This window comes from Gopherus evgoodei, chromosome 12 (genome assembly GCF_007399415.2).
Source record: "Gopherus evgoodei ecotype Sinaloan lineage chromosome 12, rGopEvg1_v1.p, whole genome shotgun sequence".
NCBI classification, from domain to species: domain Eukaryota; kingdom Metazoa; phylum Chordata; order Testudines; family Testudinidae; genus Gopherus; species Gopherus evgoodei.
Genome location: NC_044333.1, coordinates 41719522 through 41746581, shown reverse-complemented (window position 1 = coordinate 41746581; position 27060 = coordinate 41719522). Strand labels below are relative to the sequence as shown.

Sequence of the window (27060 nt, the reverse complement as noted above, 5' to 3'; positions counted from 1 at the left end):
CGCTTCCGGCGTGCACACGGCGACGAAACAGCGCCGATCCCAGCATACACCGCGGCGCACAAAAACTGCTGCTCCCGGCATGCCGTGCGGCAGCTTGGCGCACCCCGCGAGGACGGACCAAGATGGCGGCGGTGGAGCACGTCGTGGCGGACGCCGGGGCCTTCCTGCGCGGGGCGCCGCTCCAGGTACCTGCGGCGAGGCGGAGCCTGGGGGCCGCTTGCCCCGCCACGGGCCTTACTGGGGAGCTCCGGAGGCGGGAACGGCCGGGCTGGGCCGGGCCCCCGCCGTGCAGAGCTTTGGGGGCAGCCAGCGCGGGGCGGGCCCAGCCCCCGGAACTTACCGAGTGTCACGGAGTTCCCGGGCGATGCTCTGGAACTGCTCCCCACCAAGCCAGGCAGGACTTTGGGGAGCCTCCTCTCCCTTGGAGCAGACTTGTTCAGGGCAAGAAGCTCACATGTCTTCACCTCCTGGGTCTCTCCTTGGAGCATTCAGCATCCTCTGCCCCTCCGTGCGCTTCCCACAGTGAGCCCACCCCAGTGGGGTCCTGGGGAAGCCAGAGGGTCCTGCACCCCCACTTTGCAGTCAGACGTGACTCTCAGCCAGCCAGTAAAACAGAGGTTTATTCCATGACAGGAACAGGGTCTAAAACAGAGCTTGTAGATATAGCGAACTGGACCCCTCAGCCGGGTCCATTCTGGGGGTCAGTGAGCCAGACCCCCACGTCTGCACTTCACTTCACTCCTCGTCCCCAGCCAGCTCCAGACTCCAAAATCCCCTCCAGCCCCTCCTCTCTGCTCAGCCCCTTTCCCGGCCAGGAGGTCACCTGATCCCTTTGTCTCCAACACCTTCAGCTGGCACCTTTGCAGGGGAGGGGCCCAGGCCATCAGTTGCTAGGAGACAGAGTGCCAGGCATTTAAGTGCACTGGCCCCTTCCTCTGCAGCAATCACACACCCTTATTCCACCACCTAGATACTTTAAGAACTGCCTAGGGGACACTGAGGCACCAACACAGTATTCAGAGAAAACATTAAGAACATTCCCAGTTCGTCACACCGAGGTCCAGTCTGACCCCAGGTCTCGGGGGAGCCGGGTTGGTCTTTGCCCACAGAGCCACCGGGGGCCGCTATCTGGAGAAGGGGGTTTACCCACGAAAGCGGCTGAAAGCTGCTAGTCTTCAAGGTGCCAGCGGCCAACTCTGTCTTCTGACCCACTTATACTTTGGGCCCCGGCGAGGGGTTCCCCAGGCCAGCTGCGCCTGGGGCGGGGGGGTCAAGACCCGTCCCGTGGTCACATCCTCCGGAGTCGTGTCTTTTCCAGCCTGCACAGGCCCAGTCTTTTTAATCTCTCCTCAGACAGAAGCTGTTCCCCACCGTAATCATCTTTTGTTGTCCTTGTCTGAACCTTTTCCAGTTCCAGCATATCTTTGTTGAGATGGGGTGACTACATCTGCATGCAGTATTCAAGATGTGGGCGTACCATGGATTTATATAGCGGCAATATGATATTTTCTGTCTTATTATCTAACCCTTTCTTAATGATTCCCAGCATTCTGTTCGCTTTTTTGACTGCTGCTGCACATTGAGTGAATGTTTTATAGAACCACCCCTCATTGACTCCAAGATCTTTCTTGAGGGGTAACAGCTAATTTGGACCCCATTTTTGTACGTGTAATTGGGATTATGTTTTCCAATGTGCATTACTTTACATTTATCGACACTGAATTTCATCTGCCATTGTCTGCCATTTTGTTGCCCCCTCATCCAGTTTAGTGAGATCCCTTTGTAACTCTTAGCTAAGTCCACAGCAGACTGCAATCTTGAGTATTTTTATGTCATCTGCAAACTTTGCAAACTCACTGTTTATCCCTTTTTACAGACCCCTGGGGCACCCCACTATTTACTTCTCTCTGTTCTGAAAATTGACCATTTATTCCTGTCTAGTTTCCTGTTTCTTAACCAGGTACTGATCCATGAGAGGACCTTCCTTCTTATCCCATGACTACTTATTTTGCTTAAGAGCCTTTGGTGAGAAACCTTGTCAAAGGCTTTCTGAAAGTACACTATATCCACTAATCACCCTTGTCCCCATGGTGACTCTCTCAAAGAATTCTAAGGCCTGATCTACACTGGGGGGAGGGGGTGAATCAATCTAAGTTACGCAACTTCTGCTATGTGAATAACGTAGCTGAAGTCGATGTACTTAGACCTACTCACCACAATATCTTCATTGCAGTGAGTCAACTGCTGCTCCCCCGTCGACTCTGTCTGCGCCTCTTACGGCAGTGGAGTGCAGGAGTCAACGGGAGAGCGCTCGAAGGTCAATGTATCGCATCTAGACTAGATGCAATAAATCGACCCCTGCTGGATCGATCGCTGCCCACCAAAACAGTGGGTAGTATAGACATGTCCGAAGAGATTGATGAGGCATGACTTCTCTTTACAAAAGGCATGTTGACTCTTCCCCAACAAATAATGTTCATATATGTTTCTGATAACTGGGTTCTTCATTATAGCTTCAATCAAGTTGCCTGGTACTGAAGTTAGGCTTACCAGCCTGTAATTGCCAGGATCGCCTCTGGAGCCTTTTTTAAACATTGGTATCAATTATCTACTCTCCAGTCATCTTGTACAGATGTTGCTTTAAGTGATAGGTTATATACCACAGTTAATAGTTCTGTGATTTCATATTTTAGTTTCTTCAGAACTCTTGGGTGAATATCATCTGGGTCTGGTAACTTATTACTGTCTAATTTATCAATTTGTTCCAAAACTTCCTCTACTGACATCTCAGTCTGGGGCCTTGGCTACACTCACACTTTACAGCGCTGCAACTGGGGTGTGAAAAAAAAAAAAACCCTGAGCGCTGCAAGATACAGCGCTGTAAAGCGTCAGTGTAATCAGGGCAGCAGCGCTGGGCTCCAGAGCTGCACGCTACACCCGTAAGGGATGTGGTTTACATGCAGCGCTGGGAGAGCTCTCTCCCAGCGCTGCTGCTCTGACTACACTTACACTTCAAAGCGCTGCCGGGGCAGCGCTTTGAAATTCCAAATGTAGCCATACCCTGAGATAGTTCTTCAGATTTGCCACCTAAAAAAATAGCTCAGGTGTGGGAAGCTCCCTCACATCCTCTGCAGTGAAGGCTGATGCAAAGAATTTATTTAGCTCTCCCCATTCATGCTGTTACTCTACTCCCCACTCCACCCAGGACAGTAGAATAGTCAGTTTCTACTTTGATTTCTAATCACTTCAGAACAGCCTGCTCCTTTAGTGCCTTGATCATCCAGTGGCCCCACCAAGACACTGTCTTTCTGTCTCAGGCAATAGCTACAGAGCAGGGGAGCCAGGCCTTCCCCGAGCCTGGCAGCCCCTCTCCCATCTGTGGGGCAGGGAGAGGTTGGGCTGTTTCAGCACCTGGCTCCATGGGATGGGCACTGTGTATGGGGCTGCTTTGGAACCACACTGTGCTATCTGTGGGGATGGGCATCCCCATGTGCCTTCTGGCCGTGGAATCAGAGTGAGTTGTCTGTTCCTAATATCAGGAATTCTTGTGTGTCTCATACAACAGGACTTCGGTAGAAACGTTTACACTATTAAGGACGTGGTCAGTGAAATCCGGGACAAGGAAACCAGGAGGCGACTGGCCGTGCTGCCCTACGAGCTTCACTTCAAACAGCCCTTCCCTGAGTATGTTAAACTAGGTAGGTGAGCTGGCCTCGGGGACCACTAGTAGAGTGTTAGCTTAGCCGCCAGCTGCTAACTCAGTGTCCTTCCTGCCCATCCTGGCATTTGTACAGCTTTTCTCTGCATAGGTATTTTTTTTGCCATAGGAAGTGTGCCTAGATTCCGTTAACCATAGTCTTAGAGCAACTGTCAGGAGAAAAGCCCCATTCCTTTATTAACTCCTGCTCCTGTGATTGAAATGAACAATTTTAAGAGTCCCATCATACTCTCACCCTTCATGCTGTTAATCTACCTCCCACCCCACCAAGGACAGCCGAATAGTCCGGTTTTACTTCTGTTTCTAATCACTTTTGCTTCCTAGTTCTCATGGAGTAGCACAGGGCTGTGCCGTTTGGGTTGAAATCCCTCTGGGAGAAAGTTAGCATTCAAATAAAACTATTCTCATGGAACTTATTTCAGACATTCCACAGAGGGGATCATTGTAACATCTAAATGATTCTAGTGGCGGTAATGGATGAGGAGAGGCATGACAGATTGTAGGAGTCTTTGATCTGCTACTACTAAAATCTACATCTTGAGCCTAAAACAACCTTACTGTCATTTTTCAAGAGAAAAGTGATGCTACGTCTGGATTCTTTCCAAATATTCTTGAGCTCAGCAGATAAATGCTCTTTAATAGAGTGGCACAGACCCTTTGACATAGAGCTACCCAGAGGCCTGCAAGAAAAGCTTTTAGGGTGAGATTTAAAGAGAAAATGCCCTTGAGAATTCTTCCCATAGCCCCCACCCTCTTAATAGAGGGGAATGGTTCAAGTGACAGAGCAGCCTATACAGGTACCCCTACCCAACCTCTGTGTTTGTATTGTTTTGAAAGTTCTAATTGCCTGTGTGTCGAACTGATAAATGAAATTGTTTTTAATTGTTCACTTTATTAATGTAACTTCTGTTCACCGTTCACTACACTTGCCTACACTGTAACTTCTGTTCCATATTGTAATTCAAACCCCATTTTAAAACACTCACTCCATTTTGTAAAAGCTTCCTCCAACCTTCATTTTTGCAAACCCTGCTGTAATCTTATTAGTTTAGGGCTTGTCTACATCAGAAAGTTGCAGCGCTGGTGAGGGAGTTACAGCGCTGCAACTTTGAAGGTGTACACATCTGCAGGGCACCACCAGCGCTGCAACTCCCTGTTTGCAGCGCCGGCCGTACTCCCGTTCTGTCTCGGGTGTAGAGGATCCAGCGCTGGTGATCCAGCGCTGGTAATCCAATGTAGACACTTACCAGCGCTTTTCTTGACCTCCGTGGAAGGAGGAAGCCTCTGGTAATCAAGCTGGTCTCCTTTCCCGGTTTGCTCTCTCGTTCCCGGAACCCCGAGCAAGCAGGTCTCCTTCCCTGCGGTTTGCTAGGTGGCTCCGGGAACGCGAGAGCAAACCGCGGCGAAGCTGGTCTCCTTTCCCGGTTTGCTCTCGCGTTCCCGGAACCCCGAGCAAGCAGGTCTCCTTCCCTGCGGTTTGCTGGGTGGCTCCGGGAACGCGAGAGCAAACCGCGGCAAAGCTGGTCTCCTTTCCCGGTTTGCTCTCGCGTTCCCGGAACCCCGAGCAAGCAGGTCTCCTTCCCTGCGGCTTGCTGGGTGGCTCCGGGAACGCGAGAGCAAACCGCGGCGAAGCTGGTCTCCTTTCCCGGTTTGCTCTCGCGTTCCCGGAACCCCCCTTGAAGCCGCCCAACAGCGCTGCAGTGTGGCCACATCTAACACCACTTGCAGCGCTGGTTGCTGTAAGTGTGGCCACTCTGCAGCGCTGGCCCTATACCGCTGTACTAATACAGCTGTAACAACCAGCGCTGCAAAATTTTAGATGTAGACATGGCCTTAGTTTAGATGTGTGAATGAGGCATGTATGAATGACAGAATCAACCTCCAGCCCCAGCCTGTCCTGATGAGAAAAAGTTCAAATACCAACGGCTGAAGACCTAGACAACAGCCCTAAACAAAGTAAGAAGCATCCACCCTAAAAAGAAAAGGACAACATAAGGAAGATCAAAGCCAGGTTCAAGGCTGAAAGTCACGCCTGCAATTGATGGGTGATCAGTCTAAACCCAGAGGCAGCGTGACACAGCAAGACCTATAGACTTTGAATCCAAACTAAAAGCCTATAAAAAAGAAGGGTGAGATGAGAGACTCTGGGTAACATTCTGCTGCCAACATGGAAGAACATTGGTGCCTGCCCAACAGAGATTCAGCTCGGCCTTGTGCCTGGCTTTCCTGGCCAGTTAGCCGCCACAAGCTACGAACCCAAGCTGCAAAATCAAGCCATGAACTTAAGCTATCTTCAGGACTGGTAACTGTGCAGCAGCTGCAGAACACCTGATGGGTGTGGGTGTGTGTAGGTATTAGATATAATGTGAATGTGTGTGTGTGTATAAGAATTAAGATATTAGTTATTAGTCATAAATCAAATTATCATAATAAATGTGGCATCTTTGTCTTGTCCCCTTTAATAAGATCCTGCTGGTTTTTACTGGTCTAATATAATTGGTACAACATGTGAAAGCGCTCATTATTATCCATGTGTCTGCTAACCGTTGGACTTGCCCTGGTGGAATCCCCCAATGACAGCACTCTCCCTTTGTTATAGTGACAGAATTTTCAAAAAAGACAGGTGACTATCCCAGTCTGTCAGCCACAGATCTTCAGGTGCTAGCCCTGACCTACCAGTTGGAGGCAGAGACTGTTGGGGTGGCTCATCTGAAGACAGAGCCAGAAAAAAAGGTAAACTCTCCTGGAGTGACAGACCCAATCCACTACCCTAGTGCTGGTTAGGTCCTTCAGGATTACTGCCTTCATGAGTGAATAGGCTTTTCAAAGGTGTTTGGTGAGGGTGTATAGTCATGAAAAAAGCGAGGGGGATGTTTAATCCCAATTCTTGATGTAAAATTCAGTCTGCATCTACTGTCATGGCCTGGTGCCATGTCACCTTTTTGTCTGGTCTCCAAAAAGCTCTTCTGGTTTTAAGAAATATCTGGCTGCATTAGAGAACTTATGTAAAATATTACATCTGATTACACAATATAATCACACCAGTTTCAGTTCATGGAGGATAGGTCCATCAGTGGCTATTAGCCAGGATGGAGTCCCTAGCCTCTGTTTGCCAGAAGCTGGGACTGGATCACTTGATGATTACCTGTTCATTCTCTCTGGGGCACCTGGCATCGGCCACTGTCAGAAGACAGGCTACTGGACCGGATGGACCTTTGGTGTGACCCATTTTTTATGTTGTTTATTTTTGGTCATTTATTTCAAAATGTGTCAGCAAGTATGTCTGTAACAATACAGACAACAAAAAAATTCAGAAAACGTTTGACAAATAGATTCCTTATTAGGCGTATTCATACAGAATTTTGGGTAATAATTCATTTAAACTACAATGCAGAAACGTATTTCCCACACCCCCCAGAAGCAGTGCAAGGCTGGAAAGAGTCAGGGTATGGAGGAGATGAGAGAGAGAGAGAAGTAAATTGCTGGGAAGGAGCCTGGGTGTGAACTTGGAGGGTTGTCGGGTATGGGTGGGAAATGTATGGAACAGGTTTTGTGGGGGGTGGGAAGGGACTGTTAGGGAGCTTCCTCCATGCAGACTCTGGCTGACCCCTAGTCTCAGATTCAGTCAGGCACATATGTCCCTCCATATCCATTCAGACATCCACTCTCCCCATGCCTTTGTGGCTCTACCACATCCCCATCTGTCTGTACTCCAACCCAGCCACCCTCTGTCCCTATGGAGTTCTGTACCTCCTCCCCCACCACCATGTGGCCCTGCACCTCCCTCCCATCATGGCCTTATGCCTCCACTCCCATTCAGTCTGTGCCCCAGTGTGTCCTCCCCCATTTCCCCTTATGAGCCCCAGTCTGAACTTCCCCCTCCCTATCCACAGTCCCTGTCTTCTGACCTGGCCCGCTGCAAAGGCGGCTCTGCAGACTCTTTCCCCTAGCTGGCTGGGAGCTGCTGCTGTGTTCTATTGGCACAGCACCCTCTGGTGGGCAAAAGGCAGAACAGCAGCAACTTATCAGCAGAAACTTTTTTTGTGCAAAAAAAATTAAAAAGAGGCACAGCTTATTTATTATGCACACATGCAGTGGCACAGAATTCCCTCGGAGTAATCTAATAAACTTGCATTAAAGAATGTTAAGATTGTAAAACTCACACAAGTTAGAACATGCCAGGATTAAAATTGTGCCCCCTTGTGATTACCTATTGTTATATGTTCTTTAATTCCATGATCGTGTACTGCCCCTTCCTCCCCCCCCGAATAGCCCCGGTGAACAAACAGCTTGCGGGATCGGCCCCATAGCTATAGTCCCCTTTCCCCCATCCTGCCTCCAAATAATTCCAGTTTCTATAAAATGTATAGATCAAAAAATTAAATAATTGTGATGCATATAAACAGCTGTCAGTTAATAAACTATGGAATCACAAAGATTTACCCGTTAGAAGCCTGTCACTTTTTATGACCACACTACAGGTAATATCTGCAATGTCACTCTGGCTCCTTTATACTGGATGAAAGGGCAGAGCTACATAAACCCGATTTAGACCAAAGAGGATTCACAACGTGTGCCCTCCACCCCACACTCCATCCCTCACCTGCAAGTTCTGGGGCACACCTTATGAACCAAGTTGCCTTGTAGTGTAAACATTCCATAGTTGAGAGATCCTGGGGACTAAACACGGAGCTGTAACAGTTTGTTTCTAGCCATCAGTTAAAGCGCAGTCAGCTGCCTGCTAGTCAACACCTTCCATTCTGGCTTGGAAAACAGTTAAAGTCAACTAAGCTCCATTGTTGGAGGGATTTGTAGAGATGCCCCAGGCCGTCCCTGTGTTGCTGGCTTAGGAACTAGCCCAGGGCAGCCCTAGTCGTACATTCTGCTCTGCCTGCCAAACTCACCGTTACTCTTAATCCCCTGCAGGTTCAGCTGAGCTCCACCATACAGCATCCAGAGGCTCCTGTTCATGTCGCTGGGTTCCACCTCCCTTCCAGGGTAACTGTTTAGTGCTCTCGTATCCTCCAATGAAAGGTGCTAGCATGGGGGAAAAAGAGCCTTCCACACTTAGGAAGGCTTAGCGTCTCCTGTGGGGTAGGTAGAGATCTTTGTATCCTGGGAAAACTGAGGCAGAGGGCGGTTCAGGACTTGTCCAGAAATCTCACAAGTCAATTGCAGAATATACTCCTGGGGGGATACTGCGCCAAAAATTCAAAATTCTGCAAAAAAATTCTGCATATTTTGTGTCAAAATAATGCAATATAATCACACCAGTTTCAATTGTTTTGGTAACTTATTTAAATTACAGTACAGAAAAAAGTAACTAACCATTCAGCATTTCCTAAACACAGGAAAGTTAAGTCACAAACACTTGGTGACCAATTCCAGGATTGCAACTGGAATGCAGGGTTTTTCATTTAAATTACATTACAGAACACCAAACAGCCAAAAAAAAAAGTCATTTTAAATTGCTGACTTTCATACATGAAAGTCATACAGTTTTGCAAATCATTGGCCTGGACCTGGCTGGGTACTTTGGGAAGGGCTTGGTTTTGATTGTCCTGACATTGACTGTTTGTTAAATGTTTTATTTGCCCAAAGTCTTTTTTTTTTTTTTTTTAAATGGGTAAGTAAAATAAATCCTGAGCTGTAACCTAACCTCATTGTGCCACTTTGGCACAGGAAAAAAGCAAGAGAGCCCATATGCTTTCCTAGCTGAGGATTCCCTTACTGCAGTGGTTCCCAAACTTTAACAACCTGTGAACCCCTTTCACTAAAATATCAAGTCTCACGAACCCTCTCCTAAAAATGAATGTTTCCAGGGATTTTATCCTTTACTGGAGTATAAATTATAAAAGCAGTGATCTTGGAAATATAAAACTTGTTTTTATGACATGCTTATTACACACTATTTGTTAAGTGTCCCTGGACTCTGTTTGCCAGAAGCTGGGAATGAGCAACAGGGGGTGGATCATTTGATGATTCCCTGTTCTGTTCATTCCCTCTGGGGCACCTGGCACTGGCCACTGTCGGAAGACAGGATGCCATGCTAGATTGCCCCTTGGTCTGACCCAGTAGGGTCATTCTTACATTCTTTCTTATAATTACAGTATTTTTATTACATTATGAAAATAGCACCAGTCTTCCAAGATCTCACTTTCGTAGCTTGTATCATTTTGAATAAGCCTGTTATAGACTAGGCTCCTGTATTTCATCAAGGAGTATCAGATGTGAAACAGCAGGAAGGTATTTAAGAAGCCAACTTAAAGTTCCTTCTACACAAGCATTCAGGTCTTGAGCAGTACAGACAAACGACAAACGTTACAACAAAGCTTAAACTACTTCTTCATAATAACTTTAAAAACAATACTAGCTGCCTGTTTAATTTTAAAAACAGCAAAAAATATCCACCTCCCTTTTCATTTCTTGTAAGGAGTCTTGAAGTTTAAATCTCAGTGTGAGAGACATGCTTGCTTTGATCCTCTTTAGCTCTTGGAAGTCCAGGGGCTCCGGGCTGCTGGCCCAGAGCTGTCCCTAGGGACCCTGGGCAGCACGGTCCGCCACTAGAGAATCCCCTGCCCCCTGAACCCCCTGTAACATTTTGTGAACCCCCAGGGGTTCTCAAACCCCATTTTGGGAACCACTTCCTTTATAATTCTCTACATCACTCTGGCCATGTAGGGGCCTTAACATTTGCACAGGTTTTATGTCCTGGGGGAATTGACTGAGAATAGGAACAGTTAACTAACAATAGGAACATTAACAATGTTACTACATAGGCACATTCATTTGTGCCTCTAGCCTGCAGTGCATAATAAAGCCCTACCCTTCCATGCCAGGGAGCTGCAGTCCGAGAGAGGGACAGAGTTGGTGCACACGTACACCCAGCCCCACGCCCTCCCCCCAGTGATCAACCATGCAGGCACTGTCAGTGTCCCACTAACTTACTTCTATTTGTTCAAACCTAGTCCAAGCACCTGGAGGAAGATGTGTGTCTGTCTGCATCTGAAAGTGGCCTGCGTGCAGCAGCAGAGGAGAGCCCAGAGTTCGGCTCCTTCCTGTACTGGAGGAACCCTCTGCCCAGCATTGAAGGGGACTTGCAGGAGCTGCAGGTGAGAGGCAGTGTGCGCTCTTTAATTCCCTAGTCTTTGCCCAACTCATTTCAACTGCTGCCTTCTTGCTCCCTGGTTTCTGTGGATTCTCTTGCTGGCTCACTCCTGTGGCTGTTACGTTGGTGCCCCCTTGCTCTGGCATCACTCATCTCGCCTGCCTAGGTGCTGTATAGGCCACACTGACCGAGTGTCTCTCACCCTCCAGAAAGCTGACACCGTTTCCATTAGCCCAGAGGTACCGGTGAGTCTCCAGTCTGGGGAGGATCAGGAAAATGCTGGAGAGGATGGAAGTGAAGGGGACAGTGATGACAATGAAGGCTGGATAACTCCCAACAACATCAAACAGATCCAGCAGGATGTGGGGCATGGTGATGCTCCTGCCAACGTGCAGGTCGGCTGCGTGACCACAGACTTTGCCATGCAGGTAAGGAGTGACTGCGTGACTCCAGTTATAACTTGCCTAGATGAATGGGAGCCAAAGCAGCAGGGCTTCTGCAAAGGGAAGATTCGGCCTCTGCTGGACATCACTGAGCAAGTCAGCAAAAGAACGGATCAAGGAGAAGAGCTAGGGCATGTAATTCATTAGGGCTTTCCAACCCAGCAAAGTGCCTGGGTCTGACACTGGCTTGGGCAGAAAGGGCAGGAATCTAACATGGAGTCAGTGGAGACGCCTAAAGCCCCCCGCACAAGAGTGGAATGCCAGAAAGATCTGCACTCGACTGCCCTGTAATGCACTTGCCTGCACAATGAGGAAAGGGGCGAACAAAGGCTGTCGCCGCACTGCAGATGGCGTTTCAGTTAGTCGGCTCTAGAGAAGAGATGGGCCCTACCCAAGCTAGGTAAATAGAGTCAATGTCTGGTTTTAGGGCATAAAATAACCTCCAACTAATAGGGGTTAGGAAAAGTCACACACCCGCTGGGCAGTTTATTGCATAAACTGCCCAACACCAGGTTTCTTGAACTTTCTTCTGCTGCAGCAGGTTCCTGGCCTAGCTGGACCCCTGTGGACTCTGTCTACACTGCGGTAACAAGACACCAAGGTTGCAGTCAGTGTCTTCAGCTGTACTGGGGAGCAGTAGTGCCTCACCCCTGCTTTAGCCATACAACTCCTCCCAGAACTGTCTTTACGCCATCCACAAAGCTGGCTCTGTCTGAGGCCTGCCATCTGCTGCAATCCTGTAAATGTGCATTGTCTGTAGGTTGATTGGTGCCTCTAAGAGCTGCCTGGAGGTTCCTCCTACAGGGTTTTCCCCATGGCTGTTCCTTCTCCTTGCAGAATGTTCTGCTCCAGATGGGTCTCCATGTGCTGGCAATGAATGGCATGCTGATCCGGCAAGCCAGAAGCTACATCTTACGCTGTCACGGCTGCTTCAAGTACGTGTCACAAGCATCGGAACCTGCCAGTGAAGAGCAGCGTCACTCTAGCCAGGGAGGTGTTGGGGGGTCACTGGTGCGTAGCCAGCTGAGTGGTGCAATGTAAATGTTAAACAACACAGCTGAGTGCAGACAGGGAGAAGCTTTCCCAAGAAAATTAAGCCCCAGTATCTCAGTCCTAACCAGTACTATCCTCTTAGTCCTGGGCTGCTTCTGGGCAGGGACTGCTGCTTTATCCAAATTGTGTGGTGCAGTATATTTGGGGGATAAATGCCTGTCCTGGGTTAAGCTGGGACTCAACAAACTCATTCAGATTGTGACCTTGATCCTGAGACTCCAGTAATGAGAAACAGGTGCATGAAGTCAGCGCATCACCTAGCTCCAGGGGTTGCTTTCCTCTTTCTGGATCTTGTGCACAGGGGCCTGGCTCCGTCCTCTTAACAGGGTTTGGGATGTTGAGCCCAGACGGGCTGGTTGCTGGAATCCTGCTTGTGGAGAGTGCTGCAGCCTGTGGAGCCACCCTGTGATACTGGAGCATTGAACCACTTCTGTTTTCTAGGACGACATCCGACATGACCAGGGTCTTCTGTCTGCACTGTGGCAACAAGACACTGAAAAAGGTTGCAGTAAGCGTGGGGGCTGATGGCACCATCCACATGCACTTGTCTCGCAACCCAAAAGTCCTGAATACACGAGGGCTTCGAGTGAGTAGCTCATCATTGGGACTTGGGCACAACACACTGGCTGGTCTGCTGTCATGATACAGCCTAGTAGTAATAGCAGTGTTGAATCAGAGCACCTGGTCTCCTGTTAATGGCTTGGGGCCCCAGGCGCAGAGGCCTGCTGAGGATGTTTTCACACTCCAGTGGTGAAACAATACAGGGGTTTGTTTTACTTGTTCTATGACTTGTTGGCATGGAAGGAATTTCTCAGATTAAGACCAACAGGGACCAGGCCAGCCTCCATCTAGTATCCTGGCTTTGCAAGGGGACTCTGCTCCTTAACGACTCTTACTCTCTCCCACAGTACTCACTGCCTACTCCCCAAGGGGGGAAACACTCCAGCAACCCCCACTTGGTTGAGGACCAGCACTTTCCTCAGCAGCGGCTTTCCCGGAAAGCAAGGCAGAAAACCAATGTCTTTGACCCAGATTACATTGCAGGGGTTTCTCCCTTCGCAGAAAACGACATCTATAGCCGTGCAGCCAACCTGCAGATCCGGGATGCAGCTCTGGGTGCGGGACGGCGGCGTATGAATCCCAACGCAGCGACCAAGAAGTTTGTGAGGAAGAGATGAAGGGGAGGGGACTCCGCTGTGACCTGGCTGCATCATGAGGAAAGGGCTGTTGACTCAGGGCAATAAGCAATGCCACATTTTCATGTCTGGTCTCAGAGGGATAAGAATTGTCACAGGGCAATTCCAAAACTTGCTCTGCTGGCTGGATTCAGAGGGGGTTTGGGCCACTGCTTCTGTGCTCAGCCAGCCGTCTAACGAGGAGACACCTGTGGCTGAGCAGCAGGATTGAGCCTGGTAAGTGATTCGCTGAGATGAGGATGCTGAGCTGCAGGAGGAAAGAAGGTGGGACTTCATCAAACTGGATCTGGAATGCAAACCTGGCTGTTATCCACTCCTGCTGCTTCTCCCAAGCTGTATAATCACACCTGGCACTTCAGCATTTTTAATAAAGAAAGGAATTGCATTCCATGTGTTTCACTTCAAATGGAAAAGGGCCTGGAGCTGTTGGCTACACTCCCATAAGGTGCAGGCAAAATGTGTGTGGACTGAACCAGCTGTGGGAAGTAGTAAAGGGTAGAACTTGGCCCTTCCCTGAAGATGCTGGAAATGCAGCCAGTGCTCAGGATCCCGTTAAGAGACCAAGCGGGGTGGTCGCGTCTGATGTACACATTGTCCTTGTTACGGATCCCTTACCACTGATGCTGAGGCACAAGTGCTGGTCATGGTAGCACAGTTGCCCATGCTGTTGCTGGAGCCAGTGAGTGCAGCAGTAGGCAGCCACATGCTTTTCCATGACTTGCAGCTCCCAGCTGTGAGCTGCTGAGATAGTTTGATGCTGGAGCCTGCTGGAGAGGTAGGGGTGACAGCTTCCCTTGGTGCTGGCTGGGCCACGTCTCCAGAACAACCCCACTGACAGCTAAGCATTGCATGCACACACCCAAGCAGCTTGTCTACATTCTGTGCTCTGTACACACAGCGTAGGATGGACAATAGCCACCCATCTCATTGGGCCTGATAGCCATTACCTGCAGTGCCACAGCAGCAACCTCACCCCATACCCAGGGGCAGAAGCTGGGTGCTGACGTCTGTTCCTTCATATTTACCCTTGACACATTAACATCTTAAACGCTCGGCAAGTAGCCCCAGACAGTGAGACTGGAGCACACAGCTGCACCAGCATCATGAGCAGCCAGCCAGAACCCTCAGGAACCTGTTATAAAGCCATTGGCTCCCTTCCCTGGAGAGCTTTCTGCAAATTAGGCAAAAGGTCCATATTCAGGTAGAGTAGGGCTTGGAGACTCACCCAGTTCTGCAGTGGGACAGATGGGAATGGGCTGAGTGGTTGAGGGAAATAAAGGTTGTGACTGTTTGCATAAAATCCTGGGGAGAGGTTTTGACATTGAGTGCCCAGAACCAAGGCTCCCTCTTCACCACCACCACCCCACCCCCCCGGTCTCACCAAGAGCCACATGCTGGTGCTAATCTGGGTATCAGCCCCCGCCAGCCCAGTCTGTTAACCACCCACCTGTTCTCAGGCTGCTTCTAGCATAGCTGCTACCTTGCCCTGCAGGTTAACACTGTACCCCAGTCCCTGCCTCCTCAGAAACATCCCCATATGGTTCCCAGCCTCTCTCTGGATGCTCAGAGTATTGACCCGGGCAGCTGTCCCCGAGGGGGGATGCACACACAAGCTGAATGGAACACAGCCCTATAACACAGTGAAAACAAAGCTAAGTTTATTAACAACGGTTAAGACGTACAACATAGTGAGCAAGGACAATAACAAGTTACAGATAAAACACGAAGGTATAACGTGCTTCTAGTCTAAACAGGCTAAACCCTTGTTGAAAGGAATCTGACCCAACTGTCCTTTGCGGTGCTTTCAGCCAAACCCTGCTTGAGGTCCCATTTTCATTCATGTAATCACACTGCCCAGTTACTCCTTGGCTGCAGGCCAAAACAAGGCTCCTTGTGCCTTCCTCTGATACCCCAAGTTCATTGTCTTTGCAGCCCAGAGACAATTTAGCCTCCGGTGTCTTCCTATATTGACTTGAAATGCAAATGTAGCTACCAGTGTGTTCTTATGACTGACAGTGCTTCATTTAAGCAGGGGCAAGTGAATAGACATGGTTGGTTCTGGTAGAAACACCTGTGTGTCAACTGTGCCTGGTTACACTGCTTAAAACATTTTTAGTGGCTACACAGCTCCTTACATGCCACCCATTCATACAGCTTGCAATGCCTATGATGAGAAGTGTGTCACTAGCTTTCTTTGATACCTTCCAAGACTCTAGTTATGGATAAATACCAGGAACTAGTGTGTTAGATGTGGCAAGTTTGTCAGGTCTGATAGTTGTTCTTACACAGCGGTGGCCAACCTCTGGCTCCGGAGCCAATGCGGCTCCTTGGCTAGGCACTGGGGCTGGAGCTACAGGTGTCAACTTTCCAATGAACCAGGGGGTTGGGAGTGCTCACTGTTCAACCCCTGGCTCTGCCCCAGGCCCTGCCTCCTCTCCACCCCTTCCAGCCCCCTCCCCTGAGCCTGCCATGCCCTTGCTTCCTTCCCCCCCGCCCCCCGCACACTATGAAAGCTGATTGGGAGGGTGGGGGATGGCTGCCAGTGGGTGGGAGGTGCTCGGAGCAGGGGTGGGGGAGAAGTTGATTGGGGCTCTTTGGCAATGTACATTGTAAATTCTGGCTCCTCCTCAGGCTCAGGTTGGCCACCCCTGGTCTTACAGCACAGTGACCCGCTTGTCAGCTGGCAGAAGGGGTTCTGAGGGTCACAGAAGTTCCTAAATGCCCTCGTCCTTTAGAAATGGCTGCTAGCCAGTGACTGAACCGGCAGGAGGTTGTCTTGCTCAGCAGCTTCACTGAAGTGCATGTCCTGGTTCTGTGAGCTGGCTGCTGCGAGGTGTCACGGCCTCTGCTGGGGCCCTGCAAGCCAGCCCAGCTAAGCTGTGGTGTAGGGATGGCTGGATAAGCCTGCCTGGAGCTGGGGAACATTCCCCCTCCCCCGTCCGAGGTAGAATCCAATTAAAGGTCAGTTGTGCTGCCCTTTGCTCGTTGACTTCAGACGAAGCTTGTTAATGAAATTGCTTCTAATGAACTGTTAACAAGTTTGGTATAAAGCCCAATGAGATGTGTGGTGCTCACAGCTCTGTTGCTTCTAATGGGGAGAAGGAAGCCAATAAATACCAGACTTTGAAGAGTGAACTGACTTAAGATGCATTGAAATCTCAGCCAGAGGCTCTGGGTGCCATGGCAGTATTTTAAATCCTAGTGAGTATTGGATTAAGTGGACCTGATGCCTGCCAGGAAGGCACAGACGGGAGAGGAATGGAATAAAGTCAATGTATATTGGCTTCCAGCTGCTCTCTTCTTCCTCCTAGCACAATGTAGGGGAGGTGTTCACAGGCTCTCCCTCCCATTAAGTGCTGCTTAAAATACAAACAAGCAGCACAAAGGTGCTTTATCAGACAAACAGCTCAAAGAAACCCACTGAAAATCAGCACATAGAACAAAGCAGGTCTCCATGGAGCAGAAAGGTTACCTTAATGCAGTGGGGATTCTCAAACTAGGGGTCGGGACCGCTCACGGGGTTATGAGGTTATGACCTGGGGGGTCACACAATCTATCAGTCTCCACCCTAAACCCTGTTTCACCTCCAGCATTTATAATAGTGTTAAATATAAACATTTATTGGGGAGGGGGCGTGCCACTCAGAGGCTTGCAAAACAAACACCCAGTCTGCAGCCCAGCTGGCTTTACAGGTTCTCCCTCAGGTCTCCCTGCCTGCAGGGCCGGCTTTAGGAAGTGCAGGGCCCAATTCAAACAGTTTCGACAGGGCCCCGGCAGGGATGAATTTAAAAAAAAAAACCAAAAACACAAAAATACATGTGGGGCTTGTACTCACCGGGCGTGCTCTGAGTCTTCGGGCCATTTCGGCGGTGGGTCCTTCAGTCGCTCCAGGTCTTGGGCAGCACTGAAGGACCCACCACCGAAGTGCTGCCAAAGACCCAGAGTGAGCAAAGGACCCGCCGCCAAAGTGCTGCTGAAGACCCCCGGAATGCTGCTGGGTGAGTAAAAATTAAAAAGGCACCTCTAGCCAGGGAAGGGATTCTCACTGGGCGCGGGGCCCTGTTAGGCGCGGGGCCCAATTCGGGGGAATTGGTGGAATAGGCCTAAAGCTGGCCCTGCCTGCCTGGAGCACTTTCCCCACTCTTTCCTGAATCTTCAGCTTCTCCCCTGCTGGCTTGGGGCTCTACAGGGGTCTACACTACAAAAGGTTGAGAACCCCAGCCTTAATGCCAACCAGGAGCTAGAAAATCTGAGCTACCAGTGCCACATCCAGCTCAGCAAGCAAACAAGGTGTGTTTTACTGTAGTTAAATGTAAATCTCTACATTTACAAAGAACATAAGTTGTACTTGGGGACTCTACTCTGGGAAGCAGGGACTCTGAAAAATGTTTGGGGGTACTGGGGATTAATCAGCTGAACAGGAGCGCCCGGAGTAACACTGGCCAAAAGGACTAATAGGATCCTGCACACATACTGATCTCAAGGAGAGTAGAGAGGTGGTTTTACCCTGTATTTGGCACTGGTGCAACTGCTGCTGGAATCCTGTGTCCAGATCTGGTGCCCCCAAGTCAAGAAAGATGTTGATAAATTGGACAGAGTTCAGAGAAGAGACACATAAATGGTTAAAGGATTAGAAAACCTGCCTTTTGGAGACTCAGCTTCTTGAGTCTATCCATTACGCTTACCAAAAGGAAGGTTAAGGGTGACTGGATAGCAGTCTAAGGACCTACACGGGGAACAGAAATTGGTAATGGATGACTCTTCCATCCAGCAGAGAAAGCTAACACCATCCAACGGCTGAAAGTTGAAGCTAGGTACATTCAGACTGGAAATCTGGTGTACATTTTTTGAAGTGAGCCATTGGAACAAATTTACCATGGGTCATGATGGACTCTCCATCACTGACCCCTTTTACATCACAATTGGATGGTTTCCTAAAAGTTCTGCTCTAGAAGCCGCTTTGGGGAATAAAGCACCATAGCTGCTGACTGCCTCCTGAGCACCCCTCATGGACGGGGTGGCACAGCACTGCTCCCCTCCCTTTTTCCCCCCTCTTCCAGGCCCTTTGAGAACTCACAAGTCAAAGGCGGTTCAAACCGCACAAGGGCTCCCATTTATTGAGTCCTCGGATACATACTGGCCTGCTAGCCCTCAAGCTCAGTTCAGTGTCTCTACTAATGACGCCAACATAATGCAAAACAAACTCACCCAGTCTGCAGCCCAGCTGGCTTTACAGGCTCTCACTCAGCTCTCCTTGCCTGGAACACTTACCCCACTCTTTCCTGAATCTTCAGCTTCCCCCCTGCTGGCTTGGGGCCCTAGAGGAGCCTTCTGGCTCCCTACAGCATGTCCAGGCCTAGCTGCAGTCTCCTGAGCTCACCCTTTTACTGCAACTTCATGCTCTGTTTATTCTGGGAGTAGCTGATTCAACCCAAGTGTGGCCCATCCTGTAATCAAGGCTGTTTTAGGCTCTCCAGGCCATGGGACAAGTCCCCCGATTACAGGGACAGGCCTGTGTTACCCAGGAGGTCAGGCACTAGATCACAAGGGTCCCATCTGGCCTTGGACTCTGCTGCAGCTCTGCTCTAGATAGGGGCAGTACAGAGGCTCTAATCAATGTTTGTTATGTTGCCAGATGGACATTACTAGTAAAGCTAGAGAACATAAGGATTAGTTCACAAATTAGGTGGATATGGCACTGGCTAAAAGGGAGACAAGTTGTGCTGAAAGGGGAACCATTGGGCTAGAGCGAAGTCACCAGGAGAGTGCCTCAAGGTGTAGTCATGATGGTATCCCCAGAACTGGGGTATCCCCTGGAACTAGGGTACTGCTGGGCCCCTTAACTCTCCAACCTGGGCTGTCTCTCACAGTGCATTGCTACTGGCAAGCAGCAAACTCCTCCAGGTGCTATTATCACTCAGCGTAAAAGACGGTTACTCACCTTTGTAACTGTTGTTCTTCGAGATGTGTTGCTCATATCCATTCCAGTTAGGTGTACGCGCCGCGCGTGCACATTCGTCGGAAAACTTTTACCCTAGCAACTCAGTGGGCCGGCAGGTCGCCCCCTAGAGTGGCGCCACCATGGCGCTCCATATATACTCCTGCCGGCCCACCCGCTACTCAGTTCCTTCTTGCCGGCTACTCCGACAGTGGGGAAGGAGGGCGGGTGCGGAATGGATATGAGCAACACATCTCGAAGAACAACAGTTACAAAGGTGAGTAACCGTCTTTTCTTCTTCGAGTGATTGCTCATATCCATTCCAGTTAGGTGAATCCCAAGCCTTACAAAGGCGGTGGGGTCGGAGTGAAATGTGGCAGAATAAAACTGCCGAGCCAGAGGCTACAGCCTCTCTTGACTGCTGAACCAGGGCATACTGCGAAGCAAAGGTAAGGACCGAGGACCAATGGAGCTTCGCGACAGGTCTCGTGGGTAGAAACACGAGCCAGCAAGGCGGCAGATGAAGCCTGAGCCCTGGTAGAATGCACGGTGATGTGGCTTGGGGAAATATGAGCCAAATCAGAACAAGTGGGGATGTCCGCCATCACCCAAGATGAGATCCTCTGAGAGGAAAACAAGCAAGCCCTCCCTTTGGCCCGCTACCGGGGCAGAGCTGGGGCACCTTAGGAAATGATTCTGTCAGCACAACATAATGCGAGCACTCCACAGATGTCCAAGGAGTGCAACGGTTATGCCCATTGCGTTGAGCTGTGGGTAACATGAAAGGCCAAAACACCTTAGGGAGGAAAGCCGGGTGCGGTCACAACTGCACCTTGTCTTTGTGGAACCTTCGTAAGAGCTCTGATCTCAGAGACCCGTCTGGCCAAGACTAGGTTGAGGCCCCAGGGCGGGGCTGGGCGGCGCACCCGAGGGTGCAAGCGCTCCAAGCCCTTGAGGGACCTCGAACCCATAGAGCGTGGGACACTGAACGTCCATCTTAGCCTGCTGGAAGGTAGGGACGGCTGCTGAGAGTATCCTCAGCGATGATACCGCCAGATCCTGCCGCTGAAGGCCAGAGGCAGGCCAAATAGAGGGGATCGAGACCTCAGCAGGAGCAAGATCGAGCGTACTGCAGCTGTAAAGGAAACGCTTCCACCTGGCTCGGTACGTTGACCAGGTGGAAGGCTGCCTGTCACCCCAACTCAGGTACGCAGGAGCCACCGTGAGGCGAAGAGGCTGCAGGTCCGAGTGACGAAGCCTGTCATTGCCCTGAGTGATGAGGTCTGGGCTGACAGGCCGAGCAACGTGGTATGTCAGTGCTGCCTGGACCACTCTGGAGTGATCATGATGACGCACGCTCCGCCCCTGCGGAATTTGAGCAGGACGTAACGAACCAGTGGGAACAGCGGGAAGGCATAATGCAGTTGGCCGTTCCACGGTATCAGGAATGCGTCCAAGATCGATTCCGAGGAGAGACCTTGGAAGGAGCAGAACACCTGGCATTTCCTGCACTCGCGGTGAGCGAACAGGTCTGTGTGAGGAACCATTTCCACTTCCGGAAAGCGGGACGCCTCACATGGGGCAGAGTGATGACTCGTAAGACAGGAAAGACCTGCTGAGTCAAAGAGATAAGACGTTCCGAACGCCTGGGAGAAAGGACGTCGCCAGCTCCATCGAGCGGGCCATGCAAAAGACCCGGAAATGGATGGCCTCCTGACAAAAAAGGGGGGAGGACTATGTCCCCCCTGAATGCTTATGAAGCACCTGGCCATTGTGTTGGCTGTAAACACCGAGATACAACGGCCTCGCAGCTGCCGCTGGAACCCCTGGCATGCCAGGCGGACTACTCTGATTTTTGGGGCATTAATGAGGAATGCCAGCTCCCTAGAAGACCGAAGGCCTTAAGCTCGGAGGTGACCATGAGCACTCGAGCAGAGAGATGATGCGTCCGCCGTCAGGGGCAGTGAGGGCTGGGGCGGATGAAACCGCATCCTGTCCACACCAAGGAGGGGGTTAGCCACCACTCTAGGGAGCCTAAGGCGTTCGAGGGAACGGTGACTACCATGACCATTGGCTCCCTGTCCAAGCGGTACGCCGAGGTGGGCCGGACTTGGAGAGGACGGAGGCGGAGCTTGGCGTGTTTGGTTACAAACTTGCGGGCAACCATGGACCCAGGAGACTGAGACAAGAACGAGCTGAGGTCGTTGGGAAAGCCTTCAGACCTCAGATGATTGATGCCATCGCCTAAAACCGCAGTTGCGATAAGCAGGCTCCGGCTAGGTAGGAGACCAAGATAGCCCCTAGGAAGCCCAACCTCTGCGTGAGAACCAGAGTGGATTGCTCTATAGTAATCATCAGGCCTTGATCTGTGAATAAGACCGTGACGATGCCCACGGCTGAGTGGGTTGTGTGTCAGAGTCTCCTCGGATAAGCGAATCGTCCCAATACGGAAAAACGCATATCCGACATAGCTACGGTAGGCGGCGACTATGGCCGTAAACCGGGAGTATTCACCGCTGGCTATAAAGCGGAGGCATCTCCCGTGCGGAGGGAAGATGGCATTGCGAAAGTACGCGTCCTTCCTATCCAGGGCGGCATAGTAGCCCCCAGGAGGCAAGGATGGAATAATGGTTCCCAGGGATACCATGCAGAACTTCAACCTTATCCCAAACCGGTTGAGTCCATGCAGGACCAGGGAGGTCTGAGACCTGTGTTCGAGTGGGGAACTAGGGCATAACGGGAGTAAAACCCCTAGCCCCTTTCGTCCGCTGAAGGGGGACAGGGCTGGAGCAATTTAAAGGTGGTACCTATGCTCCATCGTGCGCAGGACCCAGCGATCTAAAAGTAACTGGGGCCATGCCAGGAGAAAGCGGGATCAGGATCCCGTCCTGCGACTGGTACACCGCCCTCCGGCGAACCTTGGAAGGTCCGTCTTTGGTCCCAGTGGTAATTGCGAGGGACCTCGACTTTGGCTTTTTAGGGGGCCTGACGTTTGTCTGCGACCACCTTGGCCTTGCCGTTTTCCAGAGTTCTGCCTCTGGCTAGGCACAGAGTATGGCGGCTGGGGCCATAAAGGCCTGCGTTTGGTCGCAAGCGTATACACGCTGAGACGCATTAGGACCCTATTGTCCAGCAGGCTTCGCAGTCTGGGGCTGTCTCTGCCGCGAAGATGCCTTTACCAACAAAGGGTAAATTCTTTCCCCCGTCCTCCAAGACGGCAGCGAACTCTAGGTGGGAGGTTCGAGGGAGAAACTCCTCCACCCAGGTGCTATAATTATCGCAGCTAAGCAAGGCTTGTTGCTTTGCTACCCAGAGGCGCAGGGCCCCTGCAGAGTACACCTTGCATTCGCCAAGGCTCTTTCTGCTTCGGGGCTGGCGCCCGCTGGCCATGATATCAGGATCGTGGTCCTGAGCATAAAATCTGCGCATATGGGATGACACGGATGCGTGTCCGGATGGCCATGGAGGTACTAAAAGAAGGCACGGGCCGAGTCTCTGACTCACTCGGACCTTGCCCAACTCGGCACCGGGGACCGGCATCGGGAGGCGTATCGGTACCTGGAACGAGATCCAGACCCGCAACCAGAACGGTGTCGGGAGGTCGACCGAGATCTCGAGGCTCGGAGAAGAGCTACAGGAGTCAAGGTACCTGCCCCGGTGCCAGACGTCGGAACGGTGCCGATAGCGGGTCGGCGAACGGGATACCGACCGGTGCAGCGAGTGTGACCAGTACCGAGGAAAACAGTACCGGGACTGCCAGTGGTGTCCGGCGTGCCGACAGGACTTGGAGTGTCTGCGGGACCGTGATCATGGACGGTGCCGCTCTGCTGTACTGACAGGGGACAGTCCCTTGAAGAGACTGTATTACCCGTACCGGCGGTGCCCGGGTCAGGCAGCACTGACTCTGTCATGGCACTGAGAGCCCTCGCCGTTGGTAACATCTCCGGCGTGCAGGGAACAGCAGGCTCAACCACAGTGCGTACTGGGGAGCTGTCAGGCACCGGATTCGACGGCCCTCGTGGGGCCGGGATCCACGGTACCGAGGTCATCAGAGCTTTGGTAGGTGCCGGTGCCGGGCGAACCGAGTTAGATAAGCTGTCTGGCTGCGGTGCCGTCAGCACTGAAGCAGCGGGAGTAATACGCTCAACCACGGCGCGTGCCGGGGAGCCGTCGGGCACCGGATTCGATAGCCCTTGTGGGACTGGAATCGACGGTGCCGATAGAAGCAGCCGGAACAGGAGCTCAACCACGGCGCGTGCCTGGGAGCCGTCAGGCACCGGATTCTACGGCCCTTGCGGGACCGGGATCGACGGTGCCGACGTCATCGGTGCCGCAGCAGGTGTCGGTGCCGGGCGATCCGACTTAGACTAGCTCTCTGACCGCGGTGCCGTTGGCACGGAAGCAGCCGGAGCATTAGCTCGACCACGGCGCGTGCCGGGGAGCCGTCAGGCACCGGATACTACGGCCCTTGCGGGACCGGGATCGACGGTGCCGACGTCATCGGTGCCGCAGCAGGTGTCGGTGCCGGGCGATCCGACGTAGACGAGCTCTCTGGCTGCGGTGCCGTTGGCACGGAAGCAGCAGGAGCAATACGCTCAACCACGGCGCGTGCCGGGGAGCCGTCAGGCACCGGATTCTACGGCCCGTGTGGGACCGGGATCGACGGTGCCGACGCCATCGGTGCCGCAGCAGGTGTCGGTGCCGGGCGATCCGACGTAGACGAGCCCTCTGGCTGCGGTGCCGCTGGCACGGAAGCAGCAGGAGCAATACGCTCAACCACGGCGCGTGCCGGGGAGCCGTCAGGCACCGGATTCTACGGCCCGTGTGGGACCGGGATCGACGGTGCCGACGCCATCGGTGCCGCAGCAGGTGTCGGTGCCGGGCGATCCGACGTAGACGAGCCCTCTGGCTGCGGTGCCGCTGGCACGGAAGCAGCAGGAGCAATACGCTCAACCACGGCGCGTGCCGGGGAGCCGTCAGGCACCGGATTCTACGGCCCTTGTGGGACCGGGATCGACGGTGACGACGTCATCGGTGCCGTAGCAGGTGTCAGCGCCGGGCGATCCGACTAGACGAGCTCTCTGGCTGCGGTGCCGCTGGCACGGAAGCAGCAGGAGCAATATGCTCAACCACGGCGCGTGCCGGGGAGCCGTCAGGCACCAGATTCTACGGCCCTTATGGGACCGGGATCGACGGTGACGACGTCATCGGTGTCGTAGCAGGTGTCAGCGCCGGGCGATCCGAGTAGACGAGCTCTCTGGCTGCGGTGCCGCTGGCACGGAAGCAGCAGGAGCAATACGCTCAACCACGGCGCGTGCCGGGGAGCCGTCAGGCACCGGATTCTACGGCCCTCGTGGGACCGGGATCGACGGTGCCGACGTCGTCGGTGCCGGGCGAGCCATCTTAGACGAGCTGTCTAGCTGTGGTGCAGCTGGCACAGAAGCAGCAGGAGCAGTAAGCTCTACCACGGCGCGAGCCGGGGAGCTGCCAGGCAGCGGATTCCCTGGTCCTGGGGGACTGGAATCGACGGAGCCGAAGTCATCGGTGCCTCTGCAGGTGACGGTGCCGGATAACGCAACTGAGGCGAGCTCTCTGGCTGCGATGCAGGTGGCACGGAAGTAGCGGGAGCAGGGGGCTCAACCACGGCGCGTGCCGGGGAGCCGCCAGGCACCAGCAGGAATCGTAGACTCTCTCGACCTCGGAAGAAGGGAGCGGTGCCGAGTCGACATCGGTGCCGGCGACGGTCGGTGCCGAAAGGCCTTGGTGGTACCGGCGGGGTCCGGTGCCGAGGAGGCGCTTCTGCCCGCCGCTTGAACATCGCTCCGCGCCCAAGGTGGAGGGGCAAGTGAAAGTCCCGCACCTTTTTGTTCTCGGCTTAAAAGCCTTGCAAATGGGGCACTTATCTGTCAAGTGTGATTCCCTGAGGCACTTCAAACAGGAGTCATGTAGATCTCTCTTCGGCCGCGGCTTCTGGCAAGCCGGGCCCCTTTTTAAAACCCGGTGAGCCATGCATGGCTCCGGCACTGGGCTCATGGAAGGGGCTACTTCCTGAACCCCGCTAACTAAACTAACCATACAAATATATATATAAAAGTGTTATAACTGCATAATTATATACGAGAAAACGAGTAGCTAGGGAAGTGGAGGTCAGCTAAGCCGCGCTCCACTGTTCCAACGACCGACACGGGCGGTAAGAAGGAACTGAGGAGCGGGTGGGCCGGCAGGAGTATATATGGAGCGCCATGGTGGCGCCACTCTAGGGGGCGACCTGCCGGCCCACTGAGTTGCTAGGGTAAAAGTTTTCCGACGAATGTGCACGCGCGGCGCGTACACCTAACTGGAATGGATATGAGCAATCACTCGAAGAAGAACAGCATGTTGAGGCCAGCTAGATTGCATGAATGCTCCCTGAGCCACTCATGACTCACACAGAGAAAGACACAAGCAACTCTCCCAAGCCCCCATCTTTGCACCCCCGGAACATACAATCTTGCCCTGGTCAGAAGCCTGACCCCAGTATACGTTTGTTATCCAGTCCACCCCTCCCATGATGTGGAGAGGACACACACCAGCCTGTAAACGGAGGTGAGATTACCCAAGCACTTCAACCCAAACATGCTGTTTTAGGTAAAATATAAAATAGATTTATTAACATCAGAAAGATAGATTTTAAGTGATTATAAGTGGTGTGCACAAAAGGTTAGAGAGAGTTTCCAAAGGAAAAAAAAGGTAAAGGTACAGTCTAAATCGTAAACCTTATTAGACTAGGCAGTATTTGGATCAAGCAGTTTTTCTCATTCCACTGGCTGTTGCAGGTACGTTATAGTTCTTAATACATCGGCTTCCCCTTTAAGCCTGGGACCAGTCTCCTCAGTTCAGGTCTTTGTCATCCCAGCATTCGTTGCCTCCAGCGTCAGTGGGGGAAGAGAAAGGCCCAAGCATGATGCCACTGTTCCCTCTTGTATATCCTCAGTCCATGTGCCTGGAAGACACCAGCCAAGACATGTCCTGTGGGCTGTGCTGAGTCATAGGGTTGAGCAATCCCCCATTGTGTGAGGCTTCTCTTACAGAATAGTAAATCCCTTATTTACAACTCCCCTGCTGATTAATAGTTGTTTAACACCCTCCTAGGAGGGGTTTCCTCCTTTATTGTGACTGGAGGACTCTCAAACTGACAGCATATTTCTGTAACAACCACAGAGTAAAATCTCATAACTTCATACACACTAACAATAGACATATTTTGACAGAACAATCGGTTTCAGCAGATCATGACCTTTCATATGATATCTTCCATGGCATGCTTTGTATGAAATATACCATAATTCTATTACAGGAGTGAATATTGGGGTTCCAGGATGCTGCTCTGAAGTACAGAGTGCCACAGTGGTCTTGGGACCAATCTTATTTAATATTTTCATTAACGACTGACACAAGAAGCAGGAGTGTGCTAATGAAATTTGCTGATGACAGAAAGTTAAGAGGCCGATTAGAATATCCTACTGAAAGAACCGGCTGACCTTGAGGACTGGAGCAGTGGAAATGAGATGAAGTTTAATAATGCAGAGTACAAGGTGATGCATTTAGGGACTAATAACATGCAT

The 27060-nt window shown here is 51.7% G+C and overlaps 1 protein-coding gene across 2 annotated transcripts; it reads left to right on the top strand.

Annotated features, from left to right (window-relative positions):
- Window positions 1–78: 78 nt before the first annotated feature.
- Window positions 79–13903, top strand: NOB1 (NIN1 (RPN12) binding protein 1 homolog). Of its 2 annotated transcripts, none has more exons than XM_030581833.1 (9): window positions 79–185; window positions 3566–3698; window positions 6318–6451; window positions 8645–8716; window positions 10687–10830; window positions 11036–11254; window positions 12107–12204; window positions 12764–12908; window positions 13385–13903. In XM_030581833.1, exons 1-9 carry the CDS (start codon window positions 123–125, stop codon window positions 13457–13459), a joined length of 1083 nt encoding a protein of 360 aa, XP_030437693.1. In that variant the 5' UTR covers window positions 79–122; the 3' UTR covers window positions 13460–13903. The 2 variants fall into 2 exon arrangements, with proteins under 2 accessions (XP_030437693.1, XP_030437692.1); XM_030581832.1 differs by having other exon boundaries at window positions 13231–13903.
- Window positions 13904–27060: the final 13157 nt, after the last annotated feature.